This window comes from Oryzias latipes, chromosome 14, assembly GCF_002234675.1.
Source record: "Oryzias latipes chromosome 14, ASM223467v1".
NCBI classification, from domain to species: domain Eukaryota; kingdom Metazoa; phylum Chordata; class Actinopteri; order Beloniformes; family Adrianichthyidae; genus Oryzias; species Oryzias latipes.
The window spans coordinates 27,650,201-27,671,076 of NC_019872.2; the positions used below are offsets into that span (position 1 = coordinate 27,650,201).

The 20,876-nt window shown below is 41.6% G+C and overlaps 1 protein-coding gene across 4 annotated transcripts; it reads right to left on the minus strand.

Annotated features, from left to right (window-relative positions):
• Positions 1-5,571: 5,571 nt before the first annotated feature.
• On the minus strand, positions 5,572-20,480 carry tmem248 (transmembrane protein 248). 4 transcript variants are annotated; one of them, XM_011483962.1, is made up of 7 exons: positions 19,974-20,480; positions 17,810-17,968; positions 17,217-17,505; positions 12,664-12,814; positions 12,248-12,431; positions 11,117-11,260; positions 5,572-7,887 (listed from the first exon to the last, which is right to left on the minus strand). In XM_011483962.1, exons 1-7 carry the CDS (start codon positions 19,974-19,976, stop codon positions 7,867-7,869), a joined length of 951 nt encoding a protein of 316 aa, XP_011482264.1. In that variant the 5' UTR covers positions 19,977-20,480; the 3' UTR covers positions 5,572-7,866. The 4 variants fall into 4 exon arrangements, with proteins under 4 accessions (XP_011482264.1, XP_004076852.1, XP_020564825.1 ...); XM_004076804.2 differs by having other exon boundaries at positions 11,079-11,260; XM_020709166.2 differs by lacking the exon at positions 19,974-20,480 and adding an exon at positions 19,678-19,898 and having other exon boundaries at positions 11,079-11,260.
• Positions 20,481-20,876: the final 396 nt, after the last annotated feature.

Below are 20,876 nucleotides of genomic sequence, written 5' to 3' on the forward strand. Positions count from 1 at the left end.
GCTCATTGACCCCCCCCCCATCCTCTGCAGTTGGACTCCCTGTGCTCTCAAACAGAGCTGCTGGCCACAGCTCCCAGCTGTTCAGCACCTGCTTAACAGCAAACAGCACCTGAGCGGCGCTGCAGAAACAAACAGCCGACGCCAGCCTGAAACCCAAACGAAAGACTCTTTTAAAGAGTTGGACTTCCAAGTCATCTCCATATGATGGCTTCAGGGCAGGGAGGAGCCTTCAACTACCTTTAAATCTCTCCAACACGGCTGACTCCCAGAGCAAAGGCTGCATCAATAGATGTATTACAAATCAATTTGTAAATGACAACTTGTTCTCAACTGATCCTCCTGGTCAAATAGAGGTTAAATAAAAGCAAAAAATCATTTCTTTCTGACTTTTCTTGGTGATTTAAACTGGGAAAAGTCCAAGATTACTCCTCATAACTTCTGTATTATTGATAAAAATAAAAGAGGTTTTATTTTAAAATTTTACATCAAATTGAATCGTCTAAGATAAAGATTTTCAATAAAGAGTAAAAGAGTCTTGTGCTTTTTGCAAATCAAGTAGGGAGAAATTTTTACATTAATTTTTAACATTAAATGTGTACAAGAACTTTTGGTCTGATTTGAAAGAATGTATTCATTCATTCGCGTGGAGAACACAAGAGAGGGCTATACTTTAGTGAGACGGAGTCTGAGATTTTAATGACGGCGTATGAAGATTATATGTCCATCAAAAAAGTAACACGGCTGCATCATCAGCAAAAGAAAGAATTTCTGCTTGGAGAACAGACAGAAAAGGAACAATGCAGGAGTTTCTATCTCATTTCTATTTTCATTGTGACGCATATATATATAAATAAGGAGTTCTCAAGTTGTGATAAGAGTTTCCGTTTGTGGATGTTAGAGCATTGGGCATTGTTTGGCAGTTAGCCTTGATTGTGGGTTTTGAAGCATCCATTCATTCCACATTCTCTGCATGTAACCCCTCTGGGTGGGATTACTTGAGTAGTAGCACTCTAACAGAACCTTGTTCTCACATCTAGTCCATTTCCGTCTTGTTCCAGTAGCCCACTTTCTATCACTTTCCATGCTCTGGTCTGGTTCATTGACTCTCATGTTGTGAGGTAGGCAGTAATGTTTAGGGTCTTGCCCAAGGACCCTCAGTGGGTGATGTTAATTGTTCACCATTGTTATGGTAATTGCCCCGTTACCATGTTAATTGACCCATTTCCATTTCCATTTATTGTTCATTCCGTCCCTGGAAATTGAGCCCAGGTTTTCTGCATGACAGTCCTGCGCCTTACCAACTGAGCTACCCAGCCGGGTAAGATGCTGGCAGGTAAAGCATACATGGAGCGCCACAATCAAGTGGCTGGAATAATATACAGGAACATGTGTGCAGAATATGGACTGGAAACCCCAAGGTCAAAATGGGAAACACCTCCGAAGGTGGTAGAGAATGAGAGGGCAAAGATCCTGTGGGACTTCCAGATCCAGACTGATAGGATGGTAATGGTGAACCAACCAGACATTGTAGTGGTGGATAAAGAACAGAGGAAAGCCATTGTGGTGGATGTGGCAGTGCCAAGTGATGGGAACATCAGGAAGAAAGAACATGAGAAACTGGAGAAAGCCTGGAAAGTGAAGGTGACAGTGGTGCCTGTGGTAATTGGAGCACTCGGGGCAGTAACCCCCAAGCTGGAGGAGTGGCTACAACAGATACCTGGAAAGACCTCAGACCTCTCAGTCCAGAAAAGCGCAGGACTAGGAACAGCTAAGATACTGCAGGACCCTCAAGCTCCCAGGCCTCTGGTAGAGGACCCGAGCTTGAGGAGAAACCACCCGGGGAGGGTGAGAGGGGCGTTTTTTCGTTTAAATAAAAATAAATTTCGTATTACTCCGACTCAATTAAAAGTTTTTTCTTCTTAATTAACTGTACTTCTTGAATTCTCATATGTCTAAGTTTGAGCCTGCAGATATTCTCATTTTATAACAATAAAATAAATGAAACAAATGCAATTGCATCATGAAACCATATACCATATCTCTGGATTCATCAATACACCACTAATCAGTAGGGGTGCTATATAAACTCATCATCCTCTTCCTTCCTCCCTCTCACTCATGGTGCAGAAATAATTAAATATAAAACAGGACAAATAACTGGGCAAACACAGTAAAACAGCTAAACAACTAAACACATTTGGTCAAAAACCCACACTTAAACCCAAATCCGTCCAGACAGGCAAAGGGAATGATATCCCACAATCCCTATAATCCCTAAAATAACTGTGTGATAACTACGTGTTATTTTTAAGATGACTTAACTAAAAATAATTGATTTATCTTAACTAAAGCAAATAATTAAGTTAGATCCACGTATAAAGTTTATCTTTCCAACAGCCATATGTGGTCTTATCGACCTCTCATGGTGGAAAAAGTATTATCTGAGCTTCTTCATCCACTAAATCATCTTCAAATGGTAACGCCATGCTGCTTCACCTCTCTGAAAACAAACTAAGCTAAGTTATATAACCATTCTGTTGCCAGATATGCTAGGCTACAGTGATAAAAAAAAAATGTAAATACTAAAATTTGCTAAAATACTGAAATAAACACACATAACACCCTAAAAGGATAAGGTCGGACGACAAACATGTTTGTGGGTGGATCAATAACTAAATAACTGGAAACTCACCTGTTTCCCGCCTGCTGTGTTTCTGTCAATGCCACACATGCTAATAGCTAGCAGTTAGCTACTATCAAGTGGCGGCTTCTCCCAAAGCTGTGGAATCATGTTCAAAGTCTTTTCTCCTTCTGAAATAGTTTCTAACTCTGATCCTTAATATAGTAAATTATTTTAATTAACTTAAATAAATCAAAAACTCCAGGCTGTTTACCTTCATTCGGCTAACTTTTCAGCAAACGTACAGGCAGGCGGGTATGGGGGCGTGGTTATGGTTCTCTGAACCCGGAAGTTCCGATTGTTTTTTTTTTTTTTTTTCATTTTTTTTATTAGAACTTCAAAAGATGACATAAATATTCACATGGATAGAACAGAAATAAATTTTTTTAATGAAGCCCATTGGAATAAAAGTATGGCTGAAAAAGCAAAGCATAAAGGCCACCAAAAAAGAAAATCACAAAAAATTCTTTGAAGAGTTTAAATTGTTTCTAAAATTTTCTCTGCTGTTACTTCAATTTATTTTTGTACCAATAAGCCAGCAGGTCCTAAAGTCCTTATGCAGTTCCGCTTCAGCGGTTCAGGTCAGGAGGTCAGAAAAGGGCAACAGATAACCATCTCTGCTAAATTGCGTGCCACGTTCTGGGATGAATGTTCTCTTAACGAGGCCTCCGTGGAGGCTCTGCTGCTGCAGTCACAGCTTGGATTTGGCGTAAATGAAGGAGATGTGGGGCGAGTGTGACCTTTTCAAATGTTCTGGCTCTAAATGACCCACTGCGGAGGTTAAAACTCTGCCCTTAGCTCGTCCTGCTTTTAACACAGGAATGCCACTTGTGTCATTAGGATAAAACAAACTGCCCCCGTGGATTTAACTGGGAGGCGGGTTGGGTTGGAGCCTACAGTCAATAGCTTCTGTACTTAAAAAAAACCCATGGTGTGAAAGTGAAATAGATGAAGACATCAATATAAGAAGGATTATATCACATGAATTATTTTAATGGACTCAATAGCAGATATTAGTTTAAAGGAAAGGCAGATAATCTGCCCACTTTACTGGACCTTGTACTATCTTGTGGGGTCCAGATGACCCCCCCTTACATTGACGTGTTCTACCTACCATGACAAAGGTGGATAAAGGTGAAGAGGATTTCATGTAATCCATGGACACCAGTGAAGATCACAAATCATTGAAGAAAAAAGGTTCAGCGCACTGTCTAGTGGGTCTAAAGACCCAACATTTACCTGCCTCCAGGGCACGTTAATGTTGGGAGTGGGGTCATCTGGACAAGATAGCACAAGGGCTAGAGGTCACAGCAAAGCGTTTCTTCTCTGTTGAAGTCTGAAAAGTCTTCATGCTGGCTGCTCCTCATCGGGTTCGTGGTCACACTGTGAGCTCCAAGAGTTGGGAAGAGGTGAAGAACCGTGCAGAGGTTCTGTGATGTAGCCGTCACCAAAAAAATCCCCGATTCTGATCAGGAAATCTGTGAAACCCGTTTTTTTTACAGCTCCAAATGTGGATGACCTCCCACTTGGTTGCCTATTTGGATTTAGAAGCGACGGCTCCCTTTGCTCGCCTGTCCTCGTCTGATTGGTGGTCACTCTGCGAGCAGGTGAAAAGCCTCGTGGCGGTTCCACAGGCAAACACTGAAGCCGGCGAAGTTTGACCATAAAGTGTCACATCGTGATCCCCACGTAGACTGGTCTCTAAGGGAAAGTGTGAACACAGTGGGACACCAACACTTACAGCACTGAACCTCAGAGGTCGGCAAAGAATTTGGTTCTGTTCTCTTTTGGGTTGATTAAACAAAGTGCATGTGATGCATTCAAGTAGTTTTAGATACAAACCCGCCCCCCCCCTTTTTTAGGAGCTGATTTTGTAATTAGTTTGTGTTGTAATTGATTGAATACTTTATAGTATTCAATCCATTGTTTTCCTGTTTCTCTTTCTTTATTCTAGTATCTTCCCCCATTTTTTGCCGCTCAACTCCTACTATAATTTTTCAGCTATTTTAACCATTGGTTAAAATTAAATTGGCTAAAATCCATTAACCATTGGTCCTTTAAATCCTTGAACTTTTCAAGATATTCCAGGATTTCTATGAAATACAAGGGGAATCCTTGGTGCAGAAGTTCACCGGTTCACTGGCATTTTTCACAAAAATATCTTTGTTATTGTGCTGTTTTCGCTTTATTTTTTTTGCCACTTATTACTCTAAGTTTCATCTTCATTCAGCAATATAACGTTCAGCCATTCATTTTCTTCTGGAAATGCGGCTCCGTTTGATTTCTGCTTTGTTGTGACCGATATTTGCGTTAGCCACTGGGGGCACTGTGGAGTCCAGGTGGTTTTTGGGTAATGGGAGGTCACAGCTTTTACCGCGTCATTCGGTTTTATTAAAATGCTACCATTGATTCACTGTTGCTTTCATAACCTTACATACAAAAAGCCTCAATGGAACGTTGTGTAGCTGAGCATCATCACAGCTTCAATAAATGCACCACACGTCTCACCTGGACAGAATCTTAGACGCGAGTCGATGCCTCAATCAGGACCCAAACGGTTAATGGAAAGCAGGACTGGACGATGAACATTTTGCCTCTACGGGTTCGCCGAGTGGTTTACAACCTGCAACCTCCGTACAGGTTTGACCCCCTTTTACCAACAGACAGCCCGTACACAGGGGTGGTTACGGGCTGTCTGTGGGTAAAAGGGGGTTAAAAGCATGAAGATGGTGAAAATGAGCCTGAGAATGACATTCGGAAGACAAAGTGGGCGTGTCTCATGAGATGACCACCCTGAAAACGCCATCTGCTGAACCGGGAACCTCCTCGCAGCCGGTACCGAAGTCCCGAATCCCGGACTAGAGGTCAAGAACGGACGGCGGAACAGAGCGTCAAACTTTTAAAGACAGTTTATTTAAACTCGATTCATTTACAGCAGTTCCACTGGAGGGGAAGAGTTTCAAAGACGTCTGAGCCACATCAAAACCTAGGGTCCTACCTACGGTATGTACAGGGAGAAGGATGCAGCTGGACAGTGCAGAAGGCACAGAAGTGGCTTTATAATCGCCTGCAAGCGCCGCTAACATGACCGGGAGAACTGATGCGTCAGCTTTACACTAGAGGCGTCTCAGCGGGATATGGTTCCACTGCCGCCCTCACTGGGGGGGGGGCTGGTTCCTCTTAATGATGAAATGCCGGCTGTCTTCATATCTGTTAGCATTAAGACTCAAACAGTGTGAAGCTGGGTTGTGTTAAGGCCATCAGCAGTTCAAGAAATGCGACTCTATACAAAGATTAGGGGGCAGGGTCGACGTGGGCTTTACGTTTGGCAAAAAAAAACAAAAGACATGCGAAGTTCACATCTTTAAATACCCACATCCGCCTCTCGCACACTTTTCCCATAGTCCAGCCGGGACCACGCGTGATGGAGATGAAGACGACAGCAGATCCGTGCTCCGACACCACCAGCAGTACAATTAGGAAGACTTAGCTGCGTTCAGTGAGGCAAACTAACCAAGTCACAGCTTCAAGATCATCCACACAAAAGGAAATGCAATGTTTCAAACAGCAGGTGTGAAAAAAAACACTCCCTCAAAAAAGAAAAAACAATTCAAGTAAAGCCTTTCAAAAAAAGAAAGAAAAATGCTGCTTATAAAAATACATTCAACAAGTGCATTAAATATGGAACCAACACAAGTGCGGAAAAAAGAAAAAAGGGACGGCTGAGGCGTAATCTCAGCGTCTGGTTTTCCTCCAATCAGACTGAAGGAAGCTTTGGGCTTTTCACAGATTCACAAACCGCCACCAGCGTTACAAATTCCAGCTTGAACTCAACGTTTGCCTTCAAAATAAATCACTAGGAACAAAGTGATTGGAGTATTTTTGCTTTGTCCGGGGCGACGGAACAGACCGCTGCCCAAAAGTCATGACTAAACGCCCATTTTTAACTTTTGAAGCTCGTCTTTAATTCTTGAACGGCGCCACCTTGAATCAAATTCACTGGCATAAGAGTCTCTGCGCTTTTGTAAAGTCATTCAGGGGACCCCGCCCACCACCGGTCGTCCCATCAGCTGCTGCCAGAGGCGAGTGCATTCATGGTATTTATTGCTATCATGTCACAGATGAACGATGCGTGACGGCATGAATGTTGCCTGCAAAGGTGAAACAAGAGACATAAGAAGCGTTCCTATGAATCTGTCGCCTTTCTGGAGGAGAAAGTTCAAACATTGAAAACTTTTTTGGGGCTGTAGAGGTAGCTGCAGGAACTCTATCCTCACTCAAATACGATCGTCAGATTATGTTTGAAGCTTCGGAGCAGATATGCAGTTAAAGGGATTAGAGTGTTAACTGCAGTTTGCACTTTATGCCACTAGGTGGAGCTGCATCCCCCTTTTTTTTATTTAACAGTTGCCTGTTGATGAATTGAAACCAACCACGGACTCATCTCGATGAAAGGAGAACGGAGGCGTTTGATGGAAAACCAGACGGCGAGGAAATCCGCCACAGGTAAGGCAACAGAAATTCTTCTGGACAAAACGGCGCTCAAACATGAAAGAAAGACCGGAGTGAGGGAGCCATTGATGGAGGGGGGGGGAGAAAAAAAAACTAAAATAAAAGAGTGCTAATTTCAACACAAACTTCAGGGAGACCCTCTGCAGCTCACAACTGTCCAGAAAAGGAAATGGTTTAGCCTGTGGGACGGACGGCGAGGCGCCGGGACTCGCCGAGTGTTGTCCCGTAATACTTCATGATCCACACCTTCAGCGTTCTGCTCCCAATCATCTCGTGCCCTCAGGTGTGGTGCGAGCTCGATCGAGCGGCTAAATAAATAAAAGGCGAGAGCTTTACTTCATCGTTTGCAGCTGCGTTTTCAGCAGAGACGGATCAGAAGGGCGTTTTCCCGCCTTCCGCTTTGTTTTTCATACTGCACGGCCTGCCATGGCACACGGGGCAAACACGTGGGCAAAAGGAAAAAGGGTTTGCACAGGAGTTCCTACAAATATTTACACCACGGATACAGGCACTTGTTTATCTTTGGTTGGAGAAACCCAACATTGCGAGAGCAATGCGTTCACAGAGCTCATGTGTCCTTTATTGTGTTCCCAAGGCAGCTGGGATGTACGCTCAGGCTCCTTCCGTTCGTCTGTCCGTGCTGCAGGTAACACCTGGCAGAGCTCGCCGCCTTGTTATTCCTCTGACAAAGCAACCTGCAACACAAGAGGGGGATTTCAGGGCAGATCACACAGATCACCGGGGTGAAATCCAACCTGCCACTCACAGCGCTGGATTCACCGCTCAGGTTCCCGCCCACAGGCACTTTCAGTTTTCTCAAGGATTTTAGAAATCCAGAGTTTATTAGAGAAAAAACAAAAGGAGCTGAAAGGTGATCACAGTGTTCCGTTAAAAACAAACAAACAGGTGTTTTGGATTAAACATCAGATTTTTGCAATAAAAAAATATACTTCGCTTATTTGTATTTAATTAATCATAATGATTTTTGATGGTTTATTTATTCTCTTGTTGGATTTTCTAATCTGTTACCTGAACATATAAAAACTGAATGTATTTAAAGACCACCTCCAATGAAAAGGTTGTTTCTAGTGTTTTTCGCATCTTATTGTAGCATTTTTCTCTTGATGGATAACTCGTATAAAGAAATTAAGATCAAGAGTTTTTCGTTCTTCAGAAAGTGATGGATGGCGATCAGATAAAAGCCGCCGTTGTGACGCAGCAGCTGCCATGGGCTCCGCTCATTCTGACACATGGATCCTTGAACGTCTCTGTTTTCCTCGTCTGAGCTGGAATCTGGATCAGAACTGGACGGATGGATGGCTCCCATTTTGGTCCCCCCTTTAATCTTAGCTTGGGCTTGTAAGGCAGACGGGCCGGCGCGCTCATATCCGTCTGAGCTAATATGGTGAACCGGAGGAGTCACATGACTATGGGAATACGTGAAACCACGAATAAGCGGGGCAACACTGTAATCAAGGTTTTACAATAGAAACATACGATTGTTGGAGTGGGACTTTTAATCCTGTCGTCTTTGTGATAAAGTGATGTTTTGAACTAACATGTATCCAAAAACCAGAGTAATTCGGAGCTTGCAGCACCCTGATGACACTCAGAGACATCCAGTCTGTGTCTGCGGTCAGCGTTTCACCCATCCAGTCAGGGCTAAAATACGTTTTCTCTCATGTGGTACAAAGTCAGCAAATCTATAAATTCAACAATGATTGTGTTGGTTACCGTATTTTCCGGACTATAAGTCACCCTTTTTTTCATGGTTTGGCAAGGGGTGCGACTTATACTCCGCAGCGACTTATATTAGAAATAAATTGAAATAAATACATTGTTAACCCTCCTGTTATGTTCATTTGTGAGGAACAGAGATGATGTTCCTGGGTCAATTTGATGTTTGAGGTATGTTAAGTGTTAAGAGTTTGTTAAGTGACTCAGAGAATCAGCATTCTTTTTTACAGTAAGATCTTGAAGGCTAACAACATAATATTCTATTTTCCAATGATTTCATAGATTCAGAAATGCAATAAAAATGACAACTGTTTCTACAAATACAGGATGAAAACAAAGTATTAGTTGGCCAATGATGCTTCATGAAAGGAATAAATAAATAAATATGAGAAAGAATTACTGTGAAATTATGAGATAAACAGTCTGTTATGATTGTGTCATGTGAGGTTGTGGAACTTATTAGTTCTTGGTCTCAGATTTTGTCAAATAAATTTCCCGTCAAAATGCGACTTATAGTCCAGTGCGACTTATCTGTGTTTTTTTCTACTTTATAATGCATTTTTGGGCTGGTGCGACTTATACTCCGGTGCGACTTATAGTCTGGAAAATACGGTAAATGTGGGCATTCATCCTGCTGTAGACATTCCTCTAGTGATGACTCACTAGAGGAATGTCTACTCCATGGTGTCAGGAATTGCTTTTTTAAACACAATTAGACGTTCTCCACAACACATCATCACAACAACAGTAATCAGGAGGACAAAACATTTGCAGTGAACTGAGAAAAGGCGGGAAAGTTTGAGGTGCTTTGGAGCTAAGAGAGCTGCAGCGTCGAGTCCAGTTAGAGCAGAAGGTTTGTGCTTTCTACATGATCCTGTTCCACAGCAGGACCATCTACCAGGTCAAACAGGTGGTTTTTGTGAAGCAGCAGGTTAAAGACGTCTGCCTCGATACGAGCTTTAAACCAGCAGCTTCACCAGGGACGGGTACCAAAACTGCTGCAGGTAGTGACGTGACCATCCTGTGGTACCGTGGAAAAATGCTGATTTTTGGTACTTTATTTCTGACATGTCAGTCAGATCAGGATCAGCTTTATGTAAATGAAAAAACAGATTGTAAATCTGAAAGAAATATTGAAAATATGGAAAATATAACCATAAAATTAAGGAAAAAAAGCTTTTTAATTTGAAGAAATACTGAAAACTACACAAAACAGCAGTTCTAAATAATTTTTATGTAAAGTTTTAGGTTTATAGTTTATTTTTTTTATTTAAGTTTTCCGTATTTCTTCAAATTTAAAATATATTTATATATAGTTTTCAAGTCTACATGTTTTTTTCCCAAATTTCAAAGTTTAAATTGTGTACTTTTGAGTTTTAAACCGTTTTTTTTCTTATTCAATTGAAGCTAATCCTGATTTGACCCTATTCACATGTCAATCACTTGTATTCTCCTCATTTCTAGCCAATCATTTGACCTTTTCAATGATTGTGGGCGGGGTCATATAATAATGGGACAGTGACAGTTGCTGGAGCTTCAGTCAAAATGCTGAAGGTGAAGTGACTGAAATGTAACTTGTACGATGTTATCTAAATAAAAAATTTAAAAAAAGGCCGTCGTCATGGCGATGAGCTGTGAAGTACGAGTTTACTTACTGGTGTGTGAAGGCAGCTGCACAGCAAACCGTCATTAAGGAAATTAAACACCAGAGGCACATTCAAACGCTCTGCGTCGCCACACCTGAATGTTTCTGGAAAAACCACCCGTTTTCAAATTTGAAACGCCGCCACGAGCGCCGTTCAGGCGCCAGCAACTGATAGAATCCAAAAGGTACCCATCTCTGTGCTTCAAAGCTCTCCAATTGTATTAAATTTGTGCATTTTCTGAAGCTCAGCTCTATGAACAGACCTGTTGAGCTGCAAACACATTTTAAAACTATTGTTGATCAATTTTTATTCCACAAAGAAAAGAAAAACGTCTTTCAGTCCACGTTCAAAAAGCTTCAAAGCAGCCTCCAAGCATCCCACAGAGTAGAGACGGACCCACTCCCTGCCCAACACATAAGAAGCAGCAGAAGCAGGGAAGAAGCAGCGTGATTGGACAGAGTCTTAGACCAATCACAGGTCGGGGAGTGTTCGTCTGTATCTACCTGCGGAGGTCACCTAGCTCTGCTGGGGACTCATGTACCTTCTCGGGGCAGAAATCGGGGTTGGTCGATCGCACCTTGCCAGGCCGTCCCTTAATGACTGCATAGCAGAACATGGTGATGACCATGACAAACAGGAAGTAGCTGGTGTGCATCAGGTGGAGGTTGATGAGGGAGCGGTCGTCCTGGAAAAGACGCACACGGCTGAAGATACAGATTTGGACGACTTCTGACAACTTACAGATGGAGGACAGCTTCAAGGAAGATGCGGTCCAGATGTCCACCACCGTGAACATCCGCTTTTCCCAGCCAAGTTTCTGTTATTTTGAGAACTTAACTTAAAAAAAACAACAGAAAATGTGTTTTACTGGCATTCTGCCTGATCATAACCCTCAACTCCCTGAAGTCTGATCTCAAATAATAAATGTACCATTTAAAGAGAAGCACATTAAATAGAGTATCTTTGGCTCAGATTACAGTGAACTGACTTTAGGTTAATATTGTTACCATTCAATCATCCGAGTTTGTGTGGGAGCTGCAGACCCAGCAGATCTTTTCAAACCGTTTCCAGGCTTTTTGAAGGGATTATTGTTATCTAGGAGCAGCTGACGGCCGCCAGCGCGACACTCGGTCACTCTGGAAATGCTGCCTAATCACTGTTTATGTTGGATTAGGGTTCAATATCATCCTAAAGGAGGGAAAAACTTTATTTCAGGTAAAAATTTCACTATAGAGCCAGTGGTGGGGTAAAAAAGTAATTTATTACTTTACTTTAGTGACGCCAAATTTTCCCAATTTGTCACAAAATGGTTTCCAAGCCGTAAATCCTGTGGGCATCCCATAATAATTTCAAAACTTCCTTTGGATATCCCGACACGTGTGTTTTGGTTTCGTTAGTGAATTTAGAAATATTTTTTGGATCCAAGAGATTTTGGCCGCGTTTTTTTTCCTTGCCAATTTTCAGTTCATGTTGCCTCAAAATTCATTTTCATCCGGTATATTTTGGAGAGTTTTTGAGAATGTGGTGGGGGGGACATTTTTACTCAACGTGTGAAAACATTCAGTCCAGACCTGCTGCAGGACTGAGTAAACATTTCACATCAGTTAAATTTTTCTTCTTTCACATCAGTTAAAGTGTCGATTCGAAAGAACAAAAAAAGACGACGACTCACATCAGGAACAATGACGGTGAGTTTGGGGTTAAGAGCGTGGTACACTTTGCCAATTGCTCCTTTGTAACACCAGAAGGGGTTGTATTCCTGACTGTATTTGGTGTCAGAGTCTCGGACTGTGGTGAACAGCTTGTACCAGGAAGTGGCGTTGGTGTACGTCTCCGGTACGCAGTGTGGCGGCTGCCTGCAAAGGAAAAAAAAACAAAAAAAACAATCATTTAGCAAAATGTGTGCATGGTCAAGGAGTTAATGTTGTGGTTTGTTTCAGCCTGGATTTTCCATTTATGTCATTGGAAACCTAGCAGGAGTCGTTTGTTCCTTTAACACAGCATAGTTTCATATGAAGTACTGATCCAAAACTGGAGCGTGATGGGAACTGAGCGCGCTCAGGAGTCGGGGGAAGCGTTCCAACTCACACTGTGACTGGGAAGATATTGCTGGTGGCGGTGATGGTCATGCAGGTGCTGAACACCACCTGCTCACAGTGACCGTGCAGCACGCACTCGTCCGAGCTCCAGGACACCGGCAGCGTGAACGTGATGTTGATTTCTTCGTGGGCTTCTCGGCCTGCACACAGACACACAAAGACAAAGAATATCACATTTGGGTCTCTCACACAAAAAAGTAGAGGAAATCACAGAGCTGATCTAAATAAACTCATTGAAGTACGGTACTTCCTTGATCATGGATGACAGGCTGACCTTAAGGAGCAGCAGACACTTCAAGCGTGTTTGCTAACGCTTCTAAAACTCTGACTTTCTAAAATGGGAAATCAAACTCCAAGTCCTGCTGGCTCCGCCCACTGAGACACTTCAGTCGACTCGGCAGGCGTCCATTTCCTTAATTTCTCCATCAGCGTCAAATGAAGTGAATGTAAAGCGACAGGCGTTTAACGGGACAGATGGAGGAGTCCCTTTAACACTTTCAAGGATTTCTTGATCTCACGGATCACAAACATCACAGAAACCGTTTGGATTCATCTGGATGGAACAGCCGCCGCAGGTCGACCCAAAAAACCTGCACGGCTGTTTCAAACAGCTGTAGATGTCAGCAGCGACAGAATGCAGCCTATAAAAATACAGAAGGAAAAGTGACCCCTTAGAAACAAACAAGTGGAGCGTTTTAGGTTTGTTTTTTCCTTTCTAAATTCTGTGTCTAAATTCCCACCCTAACCCCTAACTACTAAAAAACTACATAGTTAAAATCTAATTAATTTGAGCGTATTGCATCAATCATTTATCAGTCCACCATCTTCTGAAGATAAAAAACATTGATGGTCAACTAAAAAATACATTTAAATACATTTTTTTGGGGAAAAATTGCTCCGACGCATCTAGTGAGCATCAATGCACACTGGTTTTCGCAAGGACTTCTGGGAAATTTTTAGGGCACTCGGTTTTGGAATTGTAGATTCAGACAGCACTAGAAAATGGCGAAAGCACTATATAGAGCACTATGTAGTGAATAGTGAAGGAATTCAGACAAGAGTCAACAGTTTGTGCTTCGGCTTCTATCGTGACTTCCTGCTAAATAAATGTAAAAGATAACCAAGCATGAGCTCACAAGGTTTATTCCAATGGAGATCCAAAAGGGTCACATTTTACACTTCACCACATTTATCTTGTCAACTCTTCTAATTTGGTGTTAAAGTGAGAGATGACAATACACATGTTCGATTTTCCTTAAGTTTTTGCAAACTTTCCTTTGATGACTAAACCGACAAATAATGTATGTCTTCCGTTTTTTCTATAGATGAGAGGCTTTAAAATGATAAAACTTCAATTCATTCAAACCATCAGAATCTAAAAAAATGTGATAAAAACAAAAGACGATTAAAAAGGGAAGATCAACAAAATTTCAGTTTGTCCATAAAGACACACATGAAGGCGGTTTAAATCTGTTCAAAATAAAAGCTAAATGAACACCATATAGCTTGAATCATCGCGATTCGTTGCACAAAGGGAAAAATACCTAAACATGGAATAAGATAGACTGTTTGGATTCTGAGAAAGTGATGATGCAACCCTGCTTTAGATGCTACAGTGGCACAAACATGAAGAGCATAGTCGGCTCAGAGAGTAACTTTGATCTCAGGACGATCAATTGCTGTGAGTGGACGTTTCCTGATAACATTTAAGGGTCCAAAGTCTTGTTTACCAAAACTATTGTTGAAACTCTTCAAATATGTCCAGCATAAAAAGTGTAAACACTGAAAGAAAAGGTAGAAATAACAGATGGAAGGTCAAAGTGCATTCCATGAAGGTCAGAAAGGTCAGCTGCTTTAGATTCTGAGCACAGTGTTAGGCCTTAGTCCTAATCCTTGCAGTGGGATTGGGGCTGTCTGCAGGTGAAAAAAGGTCAAGCCCGTACGGGACACATGGGGGAGCGGAGGTATCAACACTGTGGAAGTGAAAATGTTTATGCACATTTTTTCTACACGGCGCAGTGAACAATGTCACAACACGTAAGGGTGAGTAAGGGGGACGTAGGTGAAACGCTGGGTGTCGTACAGATTTTTCAGTTTTAAAGCATCTAGATCCTGCAGACTCTACAAGAAGCCTGTTAGCGCTGTTCTCTTGATACGTGCGCTAGGGCTGCACGATGAGGAAAACTCAAATATCAAAACAACCATAAGCATAATTTCCATGTCACTGCAACAACTGAATTCAAATAAGAGTCAACATAACTTAAATGATATTCCACTGACCCTCATCTACATAGGAGGCGAACATCTAACATAAAAGGGCTCCATCCAAATGCATTAATACTTCAAGCTGCCATAAGATTGTTTGAGCACATTTAAGGGAATTGAAGGAAACTGCAAGACACCCTTTAAGCTGCAGCTGCTCTTCTCTATGACCCTCTGCAGGCCGACCAACCCAAAAACCCACGTGAGGGGCAATTCAGACTTTAGTGAATGTGTCTGAACTACGGTGAGGAGGAACTTCTGATGGAAGAACTCAGATTCCAAACCAGGGGGAAATCCTTCCTTCTTTAGAAGAACATCCGCCACTGCACTTTGTTTACTTTAAAAAACTTGATTTTCAGGAAACAAAAAATGCATCGTTGACATTTATTTATGTAAAGAAAAGACAAATCTAATGACAAAATCCAAAATAAGGTCATTTTTTTCTAGGTAAGAACCATAATCTGTCAAACCTCGACAGAAGTGACTCAAATATCTTATTTTCAGCTCGGATACGTCCTTCATCCACTGCTGATGATTTCAGAGTTTGGAACTTGATATCAAACACGTCAATAAAAGGATGAGTTGACCTTTTTCCCTAACGCCAACTCCACCATCTATAGATTGAGAATTGTTTACAGTGTAACACAATATTTGCATATTTCTTCACTTTGGTCAAACCTTTATGGAGCCTTTGAATTCCGTAACAAAAGGTTAGCTTTGTTGGTGCCTTCTATTGTTAATAGAAAATCAAACAATCACTTCAAGAACGACTAAAATTCCACCGAAACTGTCAACACTGATTTACAAAAGTCAGGGGGAAACAGAGAAGAGGAGAAATATAAAGGATCCCCCCCCCCCCCCTTGCTGTATTTAGGCTTGTTTCAATAATGCAACGGTTTATTAGAGACAAGTGTCCTCATGAGAACAGAAGGCAGAAACAACAGGCTGTCCAACAGATTCAAACATGAGCTCAATGTTCAGAAGAACGTTTTTTCTGGGAAAACAGATCTAAACTTATGGGGAAGAAGAAGAAGAAAAAAAGGGCTTGTTATCTGTATCACTCCTAATATGGAAAAAAAAAAACGTCCTCTATAAATGAGAGTGCTGCTTGGATCAAACATGCTGGAGGTCAGCAAAAGCATGACTCTTGGAAACAACACTGCAGGAGCAGATGACGGGCGCCACAGCCGCTCAGCCTCGCTTCAAGATAAAACCAGGACTGTGGAAAAAGACTAAACGTTTTGGTGGAAAGACACGAAAACTTCTGTCAAACCAAAGAAATGGAGGCTGAAAACTGAACCCATGCTAATGCCAGCAGAAATGTTTTTAAAATGTGATCTTACAGACGATATGGAGTTTTTGTTAATGTCAGCTGAATGACAGCAGAAAACATGATGAATATTTCTCAACATGGCTTAAAGTCCCACTCTGAGCATCTGTTGATCTATTTTTAACACGTTTAAAGTGGTCTTTTAAATACGATGATGCAATGTTGGCCAAAATTAAAGTCGTTTTCTAGGACATAGTTTCTGCAGAGCGGCTGGGGTTCATCAGAAATTCATCTCTGAGTTGTGGGCGAGACGGTTGGCGTGGAGCAAAGGCGCCCCCCCTTACCCTCACCCACAGCTGAGCTATTTTATCACATGCTCTCCCGCTAGCTTACAGCCCCTCAGACCCCCCATCCAACAAAAACGGCTGCAATATCGCAGCTCTCCAGTTTTTAACCAGATTCCAGCTCAGACGAGGAAATCAAAACCTTTCATGGATCCATTTGTCTGCAGGTGGATGCATCAGAATGGGGCGGAGCAGAACACTTGTGGCCCCGCCCAGCATGTGTTCTCCGAGTTCAACCTACCTGGCTAAACTTTCATGAACGTAGCATGAGGAGGACACGTCAAAGGCTACTTTTACCGACTAAAGCACAGATGCTTAGGAAAGACAAACCAAACTTGCCTTTGGAGTCCATACTGTGTGTGTGTCAGTGTGTGCGCATGCGTGTAACATGAGACATAAATAAGCAACACGATGTGCTCGAAAGCTCATGGAATCCCATTTTCTTTTCACTCGGCCCTCTAAAGCTTTAGGCATTAGACCTACAGGGGAGCCATAAGACTCGTGTTACACAATGCTGCCACTGTTGTTGCTCACTGATTCTTGAGTAAAAAAAAAAAAAAAAAAAAAAAAAAAGTCACAAAGGAGCGAGCCACAGCAAAGCTAAAGGCCCTCCATGGAAGCAATGGATCACATGCAGACATCATCCGGCGGCAGAGCTGGACCCACCTGAAAGGCCCACTTGCTGCCCCAGCACTGTGGCGTACAGATGGGTGATGTTGCGGGAGTAGCCTCCGAACGGGCGCTGGGGGTCCAGCGTGAGAATGATGGGGACCGATATGTTGATGGGGCCGGAGTCCTCCAGCAGAAGGGGGGCCTGGGTGCTGGAGCGAGCCTGGCCGCTGGTCACCACCAGGCTCTCCGGCGTCGTGGACTCATTCAGGCCGTGCTTTATCGTCTCGTTCTCCGAGACGCAGAAGTCCAACTCGTTGTAGCGCAGCAGGAAGGTGTTCCAGTCCTGAGAGAGGGAAAGACAGGCCGAGGGGCACAACCCCCCCCATGAATTAATGTCAGCGTTTCTTCTGTTTTCTCTCCCTACCTGCACCATATTTACGCTCAGCTTCACTGTTTGTCATAGCTGTGTTTTATTTGCATGCACTTCCTGTTTAGTCCGACATGCAAAAAGGCGTATTTACATGCTGCCGATCTCTATACGTGTCCCGAGTTCACACAGCACCACCCTGACCGGCTTCAATCGCAGCTCAGACCCACCGAAAACGCCGTGAACGTCTCTAAACATCTGTGCTCATTGGCGGACTCACCTCCGTCAGCTCTGGAGACTTGATTTCCTTGATCTTGAAGAAATATCCCAGAGTCAGGAAGGCGATGGCCACTGCACTGACGCTGATCATGAAAATGACCAGCGGCGGGCGGTTGGTGATGTAACCTCTGAGATTCTCTATAGGATTTAACAAGTACACCTGCATGAAGAAAACGTGTCTGTTAGATTCTCTTCATTTCAAACAAAGACTTCTTTATTTCATTCAAGCTCAAAAGACCAGGATGCCATAAGACATTTGATTTAATTACTCAAAAAAGTTGTTTAAATCTGATTTGCTTACATCTACTGCTTTTAATGCTTGAACAAAAACAACAATTGAATTGAAATCCTATATTACAAAAATATCTAGTGAGCAGTCTAATGGTAAACATGGTAGACTGACCTGGTGAATTTTAGTTAATGGTTGTTGAAGCAGGGATGGACTACTAGTTTACTTATTTACTCTTAATTTAACATAAAACCTTAAAACTATAATTACGTTTTATTTTATTCCCATTCATTGACGCAGCCCATTAAAAACAAAACAAAAAGGTTTACAGAAGATATGTTGTTTTAGCTTTGATAAAGAGACTTTGCAGTGCTGTGAAGGTCAAAAGGAAGTTAACCGGCATTTATTTGAGATTAAGATAACGGGTGGGCGGGGCTACGTCAATGAGAAGTCATATAGTAGTTTCATTGTGACATTGTGAGGACCTGGGGGTTTAAGAGTCAGGTTATCCAGTAATAAAGCTCCTCAGCCTTCCTGGTGGTTTTCCATTCCTTCCTTCTATATTCGTCCGTCACCAACAGCAGCAGAAACTTCCACAACATTTGAGTCGTTCTAAATTACTTCAAACTAATAGTAACAGTGCAGACGCCTCACTAACCCATAGGACAGGATAAGAGTAACGGTAAAAAAAGAAAAATCGTATAACTAACTATTTATGTCCAGAAGGAACTTTTTAATGTATCCAAAGAGAGATTCAAACTTTAAAAAGGACCCTAAATGTACTATTTTGTTACTAGACACTATAAGTCTATAAAAAGTCACGAATGTTTTGTAAATTGGAGTGGAAATAATCCAAACCAGTGGTTTTTTTAAGCTTTTTTGATGATGCAAGTTTGTTTGTTTCAATAAATCTCAGAATGAATTATAAAAAGTGTTTTAGGAATTCCATTGTTTACATGTTACAGTTTTATGAATACAGATTGCTGCAACGTGTAAATAAATCTGACAGATGAGGAAGAGATAAATGAAGGATTGTGACTAAATGTTGTGATGTTCTATTTTATCTCAATTATTTAGTACATGTTTGCATATGTGTTTACATGTATGTGTGCTTTTTCAACGTTTTTAAATTACCTGAAGGAGACTACAGACAAAAACTAGCCTTTGGCTAATTCTACCTTTTTAAAAATCTTGTGTAATCATCTGTTTTTTAGATTGCACTTTTAAATAGATGGGGGGTGGGGGGGTGGTAATGTTTATGATGTTGAACCTATTGATAACTTAAATGAGGATATCAAATGTTTATTTTTTCTTTAGATTTTACTTATTCTGCAAACCCAAAATAAAACCACAAACTCGCTTCAAAGGTTTTCGCTTTTAGCAGAAGTTAAACAAATAATGTACACAAACACACTGCATGATGGTTGACAGTACACATAAAAAAGCACAGTTGTGAGGTTGTGATAACATGCCGGACATGAAGGACAAGGTGACAAACACTCAAGATAAACAAAAGCAACGCGGACTCGTCCAAACAGATATTTGCAGAGAAAACCCCAAGCTTCAGGTATTTTTCCAGCCACGTTTATTTTCCACGCCTACAAGTTATTTATGATAAATACATATTGAGTTATGTTTACCTGTAAGCACGTATGGCTGGACAACAATCCCAACAAAAAAGCGACTTAAACTTAACTGTCGTTAGAACAGATTATAATTTGCGAACACAAAAACGGTTAAAGATAGAATAAATTAAAAAACAAACAGCTTTCGTTATGAAATATTGCTAAACGTAACCACCTAATATTAGCTGTCAACCTAATTTAGACGTCAAGCTAACCGCTTGACAACGACGTCTCAGAGACGTGACGTATTTCGCGTGACACTTAATTTTAATAGAAAGAGGCGGATAAATATTTAAAAAATGAAGTTTTACCATTTTTTCTCCCGTTGGAGGCAAGAAAGATGCGAGCTGGGCGGTGCGTCGCGGGCCACAACAAGCCTGCAACCTCACGAACAAGTTAGCGTCCAAGCTAGCTTGATGCTAAAATCCAAGCTAGTTGTTCTTCCTGAATACAACGCAGAAACACAAACGTCTGTGTTCGAAGGGGAAACTCAGACAGTCGACATGCGGACAGTCGCCGCGTCCCATTCTTCTCCTTTACGTTCCTTGAAGGTTAAAAGAGAAAAGTATCCACCGCTGAGTCTGGAATAGCGTCAAACAAAATATATGGGTCCTCCCTACGAGGTAAACTGCGCGTGCCCGCACTGCGTAGTGACAGCGCCGCGGTATTTACGTACGAGATGGGTCCGGAAACCCGCCGCCGCGCGCGCATCTCGTGTCATAGAACGCAATTTACGTAGCTTTCATGAGGAGGCCACTGTTTCCACGTTTATTCTGTTTTGTTTGTTGTCATGCTATTTTTTTTTAGATTTGGTATATCTAATAAATAATATAATAATTTAAATCATAATATAGTTTTTACCGACTGAAAGCTTAATTTCTTTCTTTTCTTTAACGTGAGGACACAAAAAAGTAGCCTCTTAGTAACACATCTTTTCATTGGTATTAAATCGTATGCCGTTGATACAAAACAAAATAATAAAAAAAATCCAAACCAATGCAATACAATACAATATAGAAATATTGATTTCACTTCTCTCACTCTCAACCAATCAAACTTTAACAAACTTCACATGTAATAAATTCAGAGTGCAAACATGTCTTTTTATATTTAATAGTCATTATGAAGACATAAATTTATTTCACATGTGAATTTCTTTATGGTCTTCTCGTATTTATTTTTCAATCACTTTATGACAAAATCTTGGGAAAGAT